The sequence below is a fragment of the Chrysochloris asiatica genome, unplaced genomic scaffold, assembly GCF_000296735.1.
Source record: "Chrysochloris asiatica unplaced genomic scaffold, ChrAsi1.0 scaffold00052, whole genome shotgun sequence".
Classification (NCBI taxonomy): Eukaryota; Metazoa; Chordata; class Mammalia; order Afrosoricida; family Chrysochloridae; genus Chrysochloris; species Chrysochloris asiatica.
Genome location: NW_006408570.1, coordinates 7,600,111 through 7,613,965, shown reverse-complemented (window position 1 = coordinate 7,613,965; position 13,855 = coordinate 7,600,111). Strand labels below are relative to the sequence as shown.

The 13,855-nt window shown below is 41.2% G+C and overlaps 1 protein-coding gene across 2 annotated transcripts in view; it reads right to left on the bottom strand.

The window, feature by feature from the left end:
* Positions 1 to 4,749: 4,749 nt before the first annotated feature.
* WDR92 (WD repeat domain 92) overlaps positions 4,750 to 13,855 on the bottom strand; it is a 40,974-nt gene continuing 31,868 nt past the window's right edge. Inside the window, exons 5-8 of one of the 2 annotated variants that reach the window (XM_006862942.1) lie at positions 10,454 to 10,569; positions 7,887 to 8,021; positions 6,387 to 6,484; positions 4,750 to 4,978 (exon numbers count right to left, since the gene is read on the bottom strand). In XM_006862942.1, the coding sequence (XP_006863004.1) occupies positions 4,771 to 4,978; positions 6,387 to 6,484; positions 7,887 to 8,021; positions 10,454 to 10,569 (557 nt within the window). In that variant the 3' untranslated portion in view covers positions 4,750 to 4,770. Of the gene's footprint in view, positions 4,979 to 6,382; positions 6,485 to 7,886; positions 8,022 to 10,453; positions 10,570 to 13,855 lie in introns of both variants that reach the window. The other variant, XM_006862943.1, reaches the window with a different exon arrangement.

The window sequence follows — 13,855 nt, the reverse complement described above, 5'->3', positions numbered from 1 at the left end:
GGGATTATAATCAATGTAATGAAACAAGTCATATGAATGGTTGAATGTGAAACTGATGATGTGCCCTGTAAACTTTCACTCAATCCACAATAAAAACCTTAAAAAAAAACAGAGCTAGAAAATCTTAAGACTTTTAATCTAAAAAAAAAAAAAAAGAATGACTGTATTACATGCAAATCTAGAGCAAGGAAAATGGGGAGAGATTCCAGAATCTTTGTAGAGTGAAGTGATAGTGTAAGTAAATCCATAGTTTGAGAAATACTTTATATCGAAAGCAGAACTTACAGAATAAACTGGTGGTGGGATGTGGAGGCATCTTCAAAAATGATGTGAGGACATGAGGAAGCTTCAAAAAGTTGGTGGGAAAATCCCGTTATCTTTTAATTTATTTTTTTCAAGAACGTCTAAGTCCCCCTGTTACTATTTACCAAATCATTCTACACTTTACAAAAAGCCCCACGTTTCCTTCTATCTAGGTCAGCTTTTATGGTGCACTAAAAGTAAGACTGCTAAGTACAATCGAGGAGGTTCCAACTCACAGTGACTTTGTATAGGATTTCTAAGTTGTGGCTGGTGAGGTCGTTATACTAAAGTTACAAACTTCCAATCAATAAAAGCCAGCACAGCTGTGCTATACAGTTATCATATGTTTTTCTTTCCATAAAACCACTCACATCTGGGAATAAACTTCCGTAAGATATGGCTTTCTCAAGGTCCAGTTTGACTTACATGCCTCCTGGGAATTCAACAGTGACAATCTTTCCAGCTGCGCTTGCAAAGCACGAATTCCTTTCTTCTGAGAGGGAAGGCCTGCAATGCCCACATTTCCCACAAGGGGACAGAGCACCACTGGGCCTGCGATGAACACAGGTGTGGGTTCCTGAATCCACAGCCCTCAAGAGAGAGCACCTTCTCTCCCGGGGAAAGACAATTTACTAAAAGTTATAAGGCAGAATTGCTGGTGGCTTGGGTATAGCTGAGTTTTATAGCTCTCGAAGTCCTCTGTGTTTCCTGGAAACTTTTTTGACTGTTCTCATGGCTGCTTAAGTAAGCTGAAATGCTTGTGTATGTGTGATGGGTAGTCCTCAGACATTAACAAAAACAAATTATTTTTCTTGTGAAAACATAATACATATCCACTTAAGTCACTAACAAGGAACTCTGGTAGCTGTAGTGGTTACGAATTGGGCTGCTAATCTCACGATCAGAAGTTCGAAACTACCAGTGTTATGCCCAGAATTCAGGGTCCCCAAACACCACCAAGGAGCCGTCACCGATACAAGTGCACAAGGGTTGTTTATTCAAGCTCAAGCTCGGACTCCACCCGCATCCAACGCAGTGGATTAGGGATAGAGCCCCGAACCCTTTGTCTGCGGGGTTTTTATAGAGTTTTCAAACAAGCTCGGGTTTCTCAGCTTTACAATTTTTGGATTGGTTAACAATTGGCAAACTATGAGATGTTACAGTTTAATTGGTCAGGACTGGTGGTCTTTGTTCTTAGGCTAGGGCAAATGAAAACATCTGGCATCTGGCCTTGAGCTGCCTGGCTATTTATACATATATCATTTTCTTGGAGATAGAGGACGTGCTAAAGCTTATACACAAAATGGATTCTTCTCTTTGGTCCTACACCAGCTGTTCCATGGGAGAAAGATAAGGCTCTCTGCTCTCGTAAAGATTTATAACCTCGGAAACCCTGTACAGGGTCGCTATGAGTCGGAACCGACTCCACGGCATATAGCAACAACAATAACAACAGGTCACTATCAAAAGTATTTATGAAGCTGCCAGTACACAGTGAATCAGAAATATATTGTTTTACCTTCTTCACAAACTTCTGTTGAGTTTGGAGACAGAGAACTCCATTTACGTTTTACTCATATGTCCTTGAATTGTACTTCAGGATAGGAAATGCTATACCTGAATAAAAATAAATTGCCCTAAAATAAAATTTAAGACTTATTAGTAGGAGATTTTGACGTATTTTTGTACAGGGTTGGCTTTCCGTTTTTCTTTGCAAATTGGAAAAAAATCAAACAGACCCATACACAGCAGGGATAGATTTTAAGTTCAACTTAATCTTTTACTTCCATTAACAATGTTCGAAACATTGTTCTATAGTAAGTTTTGGAAATCGTTATTTTAAGTCCATTTTCTTAACTATAATTCCTCTGTGAGAAAAACACAAATAACTCAGTTAAAAAATGGGTACAGGATATGAACAGACACTTCACCAAAGAAGACATTCAAGCAGCCAACAACAAACAGAAAGAAATGTTCACGATCATTAGCCATTACTGTTGTTGTTAAGTGCTGTCGAGTCGGTTCTGACTCATGGCTACGCTGTACAGGGTTTCCGAGGAGCAGCTGGTGGTCTTGGACTGCCGACCTTGTAGTTCACAGTCCAGAGCTGATCCTACAGCGCCACACCAGGAATCCATATATTAGTCACTGTTGTTGTTAAGTGCCATCCAGTCGGTTCCAATTCATAGTGACCCTGTATAGGTTTCTTAGGAGAGGTGGATGAGCTTGAACCGCCTACCTGTGGTTCAAACTGATCTTGCAGTCCAGCACATTAACCCACAGCACCACACCAGGACTTCACATATTAGCCATTTGTTGTTGTTGTTGTCAAGTGCTTTTGAGTTGGTTCCAACCCATAGCAACCCCATATAGGGCTTCCGAAGAGCAACTGGTGAGCCTGAACTGCCGATCTTGCAGTTCAAACCGACTTTGCAGTCCATTGCACTAAACCACAGCGCCACACCAGGACTATGCAAAGAAAACAGAAAACAAAAACAAAAACAGAAAACAACAAATGCTGGCAAGGGTATGGACAGACTGGGATCCTCCTACAGATTGTAAAACGGTTCAACCACTGTGGAAAATAGTATGGTGCTTCCTCAGAAAGTTGGAAACAGAAATACATTCTGACCCATCAATTCCTCTACTTGGTATATATCCACAAGAAATACAAGCCAGATAATGAGTAAATATATGCACACTGATAGTCACTGCAGCTTTATTCACAGTAGCAAAAAGATGGAGATAGCATAAATGTCCATCAATGGAATAACGGATAAACACACTTTGGTACTTACACACAATGGAATACGATGCAACACGGAAGGATAATGATGAATCTGTGAAACCATGGAGGAACCTGGAGGACATCCTGAATGAAATTAGACATTCAGAAAAGGGCAATTATAGCATGAAACTATTGTAAGAATTCAAGGTTTTCAAACTAAAGGAAACATTCTTTGGCAGTTACCAAGGGTGGGAGGGAAGGGAGAATAGTTCACTGGTTTGTTAACTCAGGTTAACAAGAAAGGGTTCGGGAGATATACAAGAAGGATGCTGGCAGAAGAATGATGAAGACAGGTGAAGCAAAGACACAGGGCTAAAGGGGACAGAGGTAAGTAGTGATCTATACACAACTCTGGAACAACAGTGTTCTGTGTGTAGATACATAGACACAGACATAGTTTGAATGGGTGAGGAAGGAAGAGTGGGATATATAAACATGTATGTCTCACAAAAGTATCAGAAAGAGGCTATTTGTACATGGGTAGCCATAGGGAGGAAGCAGGACAACTGTTATAGCATGGAGGGGATTGCAATCATTAAGATGAAACAAAGTGTATAATTTGTTGATTGTTGAAAGTAAAATGGATGATCTTATCTGTAAACCTACTCTCAATTCACAATTGAAAAAAAAAAAAAAAGATAATTTTCTTGAACCTAATATTCCAAATAAGTAACTCTACATGAATCTCTGAAACCACATGAATTTCACCTATTATGAATGTTTTAGGTAGCAAGGTTTGAGTCTACCCAGAGGCACCTCAGAAGAAAGGCCTGGCAAACTACATCCAGAAATTCAGCCACTAAAGCCCGGTTTGAATGACATACATGAGGTTTCTATGAGTCAGAATCCAATGGACCCAAACTGATTGCATCTCTGGAGCAGAGGTGGGTAGGCTTAGTGAAGGTGTGACTCTCCTGAAGGCTTAGCCAAAGACAAGGTAAACATTAAAGAAATAATCAGAATTAACTGGTACTCATATATGAAAAAGCAACGAGAAAGGGGAGTGTTGGCTTTATCAGGCCTGTTAACAGAGTCAAAGCTTTCTCAGATTTCAGAACAGTTTATTCATAAAATATATATTTTTAAAAAGCTTGACAAAATAAGGCTACAAAATCCCACTATACTGTATATCTCAAAAGTATTACTTAACAGTCAACAACTGAAAGCCTCACTAACCCAATTCCTTGTATTTTAAAGGAAAAAGAGGTTGCTGTAAATCATGGCATTTCGTTTTGGAATTATACTACTGAAAACTGTCATCTAAGTCTCACCTGACAGTGCTACTTTGAAATTTCATAATTTTCTGTACATGCACTTCCTGACCCTGAAATCTCCTGAAAGGTAAATTCACAGTCATTTTATCAAGGCAATCTCTTTTAAACAAATTTAATGATCCTTATCACAACACAGTAAACACTGAGAGGTGCAATAAAATATGGAACTCTGGAGATGCATAACAGGGTAAAAATACGGCAACAGGGGAGCCAGGAGAGCTGGTTCTGGAGAGTGGTGCCCCACGCACAGCAGCAAACCTGAGTTGAGGCGTGTCACTGTGACGCCCAGGGAGAGAGACTGGCCTGAGTGCGTCTGGGCCTTTTTCAGTCCAAATCCAATTCTGTTCAAGTCAGGGGTTTCCAGAACATACCTTCTTCTAGAAGGCCTCAAGTCCCAAGTCTTGATCACATTTTGTGAAGTTTTGTAACAATCAGTACTCTCACCATTTGGTCAAAAGAACTACAGACACAGAGGCCCCTTTTGTCTGGGCTCCAATCCAAACTTGAAATGGGCTGGGTAGACAATGTCACATTCTGCAGGAGGCTAACAGAGCCCGCGACGCCCATCTCCACACCTTCAGAGTCTTTCTTGGTCCGCTGAATAGGGTACTCACTGAAACACAAGACCAAAGTAGTACCAAGGGCTACATCTTAGCATTCACCGTTTTATTTTCTATTTCTTAGGTGATTACTGGAACGGATAAATACTTAAGGAATCTTAATGTCCAGGTTTTTTTCCCCCCACAAATAAAAACACCGTTTCACCCTCAATCCATCTCCAAAACATCTCATAGGAAATGGACTAGAGTATTTTAACATTATCCCAGGTTATGTATGTATTTTCTCTTTTAACACAAAAATTCTAGGTTGATCTGTTATCGTTTTTAAATGTTAACTCTCCGTTTTTATCAGCCTTTTAAGAGGGGAACTGAACTTCTCTCTGCACCCTCATGCCTTTGGGATTCAGGAGCACACTGCCTGGTCACAGCTCTCACTAACTGGCCTGGAGGCTACAAACCTTAAATTCCAAGACAAAGCTTTTCCAGGATTTCTTGGACTGTTTTCTGAATGTGAGCAAGTGAATGATCAGGATATAAAAATTCAAACTCTGTTTTCCTATCTTCTAGAAATGATTGTTGTTGTTTAGTGCCATCGAGTCAGTTCTGACTCACTGTAACCCTGTATAGGGTTTCTGAGACTGTAAATCTTTGTGGGAGCAGAAAGCCTCATCTTCATCCTGTGGAGCTTGAACCACTGACCTTGTGGTTCATAGTTCAGTGCTTATCCTGCACAACCACTGCACACTCCCCAAAAGATGACTGTTGTTGTTAAGTGCCTTGGAGCCGATTCCGATTCACAGCCACCCTGTATAGGGTTTATGAGGAGCAGCTGGTGGGTTTAAACTGCCAACCCTGTGCTTCGTGGTCCAGTGCTGATCCTACAGCACCACACCAGGAGCCCAAAAGATGATTAGAAGGTAATACTTGGCAAAATTCTTTGGTCACAATTTGTATAGTTTTTACAAAGTAGCGCAAACTCTGGTTTCAAGTCTGTGCTATGAACTGTTCTTGTTTCTGCTATGTGCCATCGAGTCCATTTGGACTCAGAGGAACCCTCTGTGACAAAGTGAAATGCCCCACAGGGTTTCTTTCCTAGGCTATAATTATCATCTTTATGGGAGCAGGTAGCTGATGGAATTGACCCACCAACATTCTGGTTAGCAGCTGAGTGCTTGATCACTGTGCCACCAGGCCTAGCTACACTAATATACTGAAGACGCCATTAAAATGACAAATATAGTTAGTGTATCAAAAGAAGGTTAAAGTTTACTAAGTTTAAAACCAATACATTAGTTAAAAATAAAATAAAATGCTTAGAAAACACGTTATGTAAGACACGAGATTTAAAATCAGATCAAGATGAACTAAGTCAAAGGAGGCAAAAATGACACATAACAAAAAATTCACCCCAATCCTACATTACGCCCACAATTAACCTAAAAGGGAGCATGAGAGACTTACTACTTCCAGAGGTGAAGGCCGCCGGTGCCTCCAGCAGTCAGAAACAGCTCTCTGTTCTGCGGCAGGTGTCGGACCTGCCACACGGTGGATTTATGAGCCTACAGGGCCAGGGACACACAGCTGGTTTACACATTTCAATGATAAATAAAGATTGCCCTAAGACAGAAACCCTGCAAATGAACATTTTTTACTACTTGAATTTCAACGACTGTAATTATGGTTACGTTTTGACACATTTACTGATGATGGATACAGAGATTCATAGAATGAAACAGAAATTAGAAAAAACCATCAGTTTTCTTTATCGTTTTAAGAAACATTACTGAGTATTTTAAAAAGATGTTATCAGATTAAAAGTCCATTTAAGTTTATGCTGTTGTTGTTGTTAAGTGCTATCAAGGCAGTTCCGACCCATAGAGACCTTTATAGGGTTTCCAAGGTACAGTTAGTGAGTATGACACACCGACCTTGCAGTTCAAATGGCTTTACAGTCTGGAGGATTAACCCGCAGTGCGACACCAGGACTCCATTTAAGTTTATAGCACCATGTAAATTATGATTCTAGATTATACACATCTACATATGCCTAGCTCATTCTGAGGGAAAAGAAAACATTCACCAAACAAAAACAGATAGCTCTTCCTAAGGAAAAATAAAAACATTGACTAAATTTTCATTTCAAGTTCCCAGAACCTTATCCTCCATTCAATGCTATCTGACTTATCTAGTCTGCAAAATAAGGACCCATGAGGTTTGAAAACCAGCGTTTATAGTTGGAATAAGCCAGGGTCTTTATTAGTCATATTAAACCAAAAGATACAAAAACTGCAACTGGAGGAAGGTTAACAGTTTGTTAGCACTTCAACAACAACCAGTAAATCAATCCTTGTTGTTAAGTGCTGCCTGAGTCAGTGCTGACTCATAGCAACATTGTACCAGGTTTCTAAGGAGCAGCTTGTGGTTCGCAGTCCAATGCTGATCCTACAGCGCCATACCAGAAGTCCACACAGGAATACTAAGTAAAATGTGATCAAATGACGCATCTATGTTGGTATATTTTGAAAAGTGCACGCTGTTATGTGCTGTGGGTTCGAACCACCAACCTTGTGGATAGCAATCCACTGTTTATACTACAATGCTATTCCAGAACCTTAAAAGGTATACAAATGGATATTAATATAAGTATTGTCACTTAACAACATTTATCAGAAAATACCAAGCTGGGTTTTATTGATGAAATTCCAAAACTTAGCTAGTTTTCTTGTGATTGTTCCTATGCCACAAGACCCCCGCCAACTGAGGTCTATTATCAAGAAGTCTAGAATTGGTTAACTTTGGGAAAGTGCTCTTTGCACAAAAAAACTTGTCAAGATCCCACTAGAATATATCAAAAATAGCTTCCTTCACATGAAGACCTGGAAAGCACCCTCTCTGACTAATTCTTAGTCTGAAACCAAGTCATCATTCTTCTTCATAGACAGACACTTCCCCCGTGCTTACCTTTTCTGAAACCGAGGCAAAACCTTTGGTTGGATGCTGTGTTCTCATGTCAAAAACATGGAACTTTCCTTCCAGAGATGTAGCTACTAACTTATTCATACTTATATCTTTTCTGTCAAACTCCACACTGCACACCTGAAGAGAGAATTTTTACTTATTACTTATCGATAGTCTCAACATCATTATTCTTATAACTAAGTGTTGATGAGCTGGTTTTGACTCAATAGTGACCCCACGTTGGGTATCTGAGGAGCGGTTGGTGAGTTTGAAACTCTGACCCTGTGGTGAGCAGCTCCGTGTTAATCTTACAGCACTACCCCAGGACTCCCATAATTAAGTAAAACAGCTTGAAATGTACCACAGCCTGTGAAAGCAGCCAATCATTTTATAGTCTGAATCAGTATTACAAGTACTTTTACTCACAAAAAATGATTTTTCCTGGCTAATAAGATCAACAAAACACATTTTGGGTTGTTAATGCCATGTCCATTTGAGTTGTATTCAAAATGTCAAGCATTGATCATTATAACTTAATATTTGACATTATTTTTACTTTCGCTGTAAAGTTATTAAGTGTTGTCGAGTTGGTTCCAACTCATAGCAACCCTGAACAGGGTTTCCAAGGAGCCGCTGATGAGCTTAAACCACCAACTTTGTGGTTTAAACTGACCTTGTGGTCCAGTGCTTTATCCCACAGTCCCACACCAGGACTCCATAATTACTTTAGCATTAAAAAAATTCACTATGGTGAAATTCATATAACATAAAATGAGCTTTTTAAAGTGAACAATTTAGTGACACTAGTACATGCTCCATGTTGTGCAACCAATACCTCTTAAGCAGTACCAAAACATTTTCGTCACCCCAAAAGGAAAGCCCATCCCCACGAGGCACAGCTGACTATTGACGGGGCCTGCCGCGTCTGGCCGGGCTTTCTGGTGCAGCTGCTCTACTCCCCAAGGCCCTCTGACAGCCGAGTGAATGGGCACAGCACAGCTGATTTAGGATACCGAGGCCTCAGCTTTACAGGTGCAGGGATAGGTCTCAGATTAGACCTACTGTTCAAGGAAAAGCAGGCCTGACGCTCCATGTAACACTGCGCAGGGCTTTTCTTTTCTTTCCTACGTGGACTGTGTCCCTAGAAATAAGTGTCAACTTGGCTAGCCCATGGTTCACAATAGTGTGTGTGTGTGACTGTCCTCCATTGTGTGATGTGATGCAATTTCCCTTCATTTGGTTATCCCACTGCTCTCAAGTCCGTTATGACTCAGAGTAAGCCTGTATAGGGTTTCTAAGGCTGTAAATCTTTGTGGGAGCAAAAAGCCTCGTCTTTCTCCCAAGCAGCGGCTGGTGGATTTGAAGTATACACTTGTGGCTACCAGTCTAGTGCTTACCCTCCAGAGACTTCAGGAATCCTTTCATCTGGCTGTTGTTGCTGAGTGCTGTGAAATTGGTTCTGACTCATAGTGCACCTGTACAGGGTTTCCAAGGTGCGGCTGTTAGATTTGAACGACACAGCACCACACCAGGACTCCTCCTAACATCCATGTTAATAAGGATTAGGGTGAGCTTTTTTGCGTTATTTAATACACTTAAGTCAAACCTATAAATCATCAAGTTGATTCCTCATAGCAGGATTTTTAAGGCTGTAATCTTTATGGTGTGGTGCTGTGGATAACGCAGTAGACTGCAAGGTTGCTTTGAACTGCACGGTTGGAGGTTCAAACCCACCAGTCGTTCGTCTCGGAAACCTTAGACAGGGTCACTATGAATCAGAAGATGGCACTTAAAAACAGCAATAACCTTTATAAAGGACTCCTGGTGTGGTACTGTAGGATACATACAGGACTGTGAAGCTCAAGACTGGCAGTTCAAATCCACCAGCTGCTCCTCGGAAACCCTATACCGGGTCACTATGACGGTACTTAACAACAACAAGCACATTGCCATAAAGATTCCCCCTTTTAGTGACTGGTGGATTCAAATCCCTTACCTTTTTGGCTAGCAGCCAAGTACTTAATTAACACAAACCCCTCCACTCCCCCGGCTCCTTCAGTTAAGTCATGTCTAACTTTTAGCAAAAGAAGAAAATTACATTCATTAAAGGAGTACTGCAAAATCAGTTTGAACTGCAAGGTCAATGGTTCAAGCTCACGAGCCACTCCTTGGAAACCCTATATAGAGTCACTATGAGTTGGAACCAACTTAATGGTATATAACAACTACAAAAGATGCACAGCTCAGGAAAGAAAAATCAGACTGGACTTGGGGAGGCTATCACTATTTCAGGCATTCCAGCATTAACTTTGGCTTCGACATCGTCCTACTGCATTGTCCAAAGGCTCCATAGATGACCTGTGGGGTTGGCATTGTACACACCACATCTGAGTATGTGTTCACGCAGAGAGGATCCACGATTTTCATTAGATTCTCAAAGGGGTCCATGACCCCAAAGTGCTCAGAGGATTGTACTGAGATGGTTGGCTGAGGCACTTTACTCTTCTAGAAGTTTAGAGGAGGGCGAAAACATGCTCGGAAAAACTAAAATGCATCAGAAGGTACATTACCCCATTTTTTATGTTTGTCTCCCACCGCAATGACATATTTCTGAGATCAAAGAGTTTAATGTCTCCGTTGTCATAGCCAGCACAAACAACACGCTCCTCTGGATTATAAGCATTGCCTAGAAATCAACATACAATAGTTCAGATGCTTTTAAACGTCAATTTGATGGCTGCTTAAAAAAAATTTAGGTTTATGAGACTATACATATAACTTACGCCAAATCATATATAAAATCACAAAAGACAGAACCTCATTTTAACAACTGTTACAGAGCACCAGAGTTTTAATGTTGCATTTAATAATAAAACAAAGGAAAACAGCTCATTCATGGAGACTTATTATAGAAGAGATTGTAGTTGTTGCTAAGTGCCACTGAGTTGGTCCCGTCTCACTGCGACCCTGTATAGGGTTTCTGTGGCTATAAATCTTTACAGAAACAGAAAGCCTCATCTTTCTCCCGCAGAGCAGCTGATAGATTTGAACTGCTGATCTTGTGGTTAGCTGCCCAATGTATAAGCACAACACTACCAGGCCTCCTTTGACACAGAAGGGATGTCATTGTTAGGTACCATTGAGTCATTTCTAACTCATGTTGTTGATGTTGTTAAGTGCCATCGAGTCAGTTCCAACCCACAGCAACCAGGTATAGGGTTGCTGAGGAGCAGCTGGTGAGCTTGAACTGCCAACCTTGAGGTTCAAACCGACTTTGCAGTACAGCGCATTAACCCACAGTGCCACACCAGGACTCCTAACTCACAACAACACTGTATTGGGATTCCAGGGAGCAGCTGGTAAGTTTGAACCACCGACCTTATGGTTCAAACCAACCTTATCCTACAGCACCACACCAGAGGAAAGCAAATGTCCTCTCCAAATTCTATCTGCGAAGACTAACAGGTCACCAACTGTTCAAACACAGTAGGACCTGTGAGGATAGATGCAGCTATGCTTCTATTTTTATTGTTTTCTTTGACATTCAAATACAAACAGAAATTACTTCAAAATTTAATGACTTTTACAAAATGTTGTTCTGGTGCTATCCCAACTTTGAATGGAAAACTGCTAAAATGCATGCTGTACCCTGTGACGCAGTTTTAGGTGCACGGACAATGCGTTCACATCTAAGGTAAGCTCACACTCTCGGTGAGTTCAATTCACCCTGCATGATTGAGTCCAGGGTTTTCTTGTCTGAGGAGCTACTCCTAGAAGGACTGTGATAAGTGAGAGGGACGCCTCTATGCCTATCAGAGCATCTTATCCAAGGCCTATGTTCTTTATCTCACAAACACTAGCTCTGCATTTCTTACATTTCTTACTAGGGCTTCACCTAAATGGTACACCGATGTCCTATATTCATGCTATCCCAAATTGACCTCTCTCTCTTACCTTAATTTTCCCCAAGCTCTGAGCACATTTCATCTTTGCAAAGTCCTTCAAAGGCTTACCACTACCTGCAGACCATCTAAATCACACGGCTTGGCTATGGTGCCAAGTCATCTCTAACGCTTTTTCTATCACTACTCCCCTTCATTATTCAAGCCTTGGGTTGCAATCTTGATAGGACTTCTGGTGTGGTGCTGTAGGATCGGCACTGGACTGCAAACCAAAAGGCTGGCAATTTATACCCACCAGCTGCTCCTTAGAAACCCTATATAGGGCTGTGATGAGTTTGAAATGACTCGACAACATTTAGCAACAAGGGCAAAATAATGAATGATGAAGCATCAAAAGAAGATGAAAGGAATACACAGAGCCACTGTACCAAAAACAACTGTCTGATACTCAACTACTTGAAGAGGTAGCATATGATCAAAAAATGATGGTTGTTGTTGTCAGGTGTCATTGAGTTGGTACCGACCCATAGTGACCTTATGCACAGCAGAATGAAACAATGCCCGATCTTGGGCCAACCTCACTACCATTGCCACGTTTGAATCCATCAATGCTGGCACTTGGCCAATCCATCTCGTTGGGTGCCAGTTTCCCTTGATTATTGACAAGAAATCTGCTTGTGGAAGCAAAATATGGATACTTCTGAATTGATCCAGATGCAGTGGCCAGCAGCCAGAAGTCCTCAGATTGGAGGGCAGGGCCACAGCCAAGCTGGAGGCAGCAACCCAGTACTAGATGCTGCAGAGCAGCATATCTGAAAGGAGAGGTGTGACCGATTTTTCATCTTTCACTTATCATTTTTCATGTATCTCTCCTCTTCACCCCAACTGAGCCCTCACTGCATAGCCCAGATGACTTCAGGCAAGCAGGGACACACCCCCAAAAGGTTCCAGCATTGCACCCACAGTTTTCCAACAGCACAGAGAGGAAACTCGCAGGCTGCTTCTTATGAAGTTTTGACCCTGGGAACCTGCCCCATAGTTTACTTAGGTGGGACTCTTTGCACAGCAAAGGCCAGTGGTGGTGGTGGTTACGTCTGTGGAGTCAGTTCCAACCCATAGTGACCCTGTACAGGGTTTCTGATGCTGTAAATCTTCACGGGAACAGAAAGCCTCATCTTTCTCCTGCAGAACAGCTGGTAGTTTCGAACTGCTGACCTTGAGGTTTGCAACCCGATTTGTAACACTACGCTACCTAGTGTCAATCACAATTTTATTTTTGTTTTTGATTGGTGGTTTCTGTCTCTGCTTTTATATTGTTTCTGTCTTTGGTCCTTTTGGTCTCACTCTTCTCCCAGGTGTTGGAGCTTTCTCCCCCTACCTTACCCAAAAAGAGACAGTAACTGTGCCCATATAGCAAAGCTACAAACATACCCTGTAGTACCCCACCATCTGGACAAAAGCCAAAACTAGCTGCCAGGCATTACACGTGAAAAGGGAAGCCTATCTCCAGATCATATCCACGAGGAGATGCTCAGCAAGCTTAACAACAAAGCCACATACACCCATTTAAGCATTAAAAACTCACATAACTGTTGAAAATGTCCAAGAAAACACAATTAAAGATATCAACACATGTCCAAAACCAAAAAAAGTAACAGAGACAAATGAGATGGAAGCAGACACAGACTTTCCAGTAGAAGAGTAGGCTCTGGATTTGCCTGAGAAGGAACTCAGAAGAATAATATGGAAACAAATTCCAATGCTCTAAAAAGAGGTGGAGGAAAATAAGGAAGAATTCAGGAAAAGTGCTACAGGAGCAATCAAACAAGATAGATACAGCTTTGAAAACAATCCAAAACCTGCAAAAAGAAGCCCAGATGATTAATAATAAAATATCAGAAATAGAAAATACAATGGAAGGGCAAAGGAGCAGAATGGAAGAGATGGAAGCCAGAACCTGCAAGCTGAAGATAAATCTCTCAATACTGCTAAGATAGAAGAGTAAGCAGAAAAAAGGATTAAAAAATCTGAAGAGAGTCTAAGATTCATGCTGGATAACATGAAGAGGAA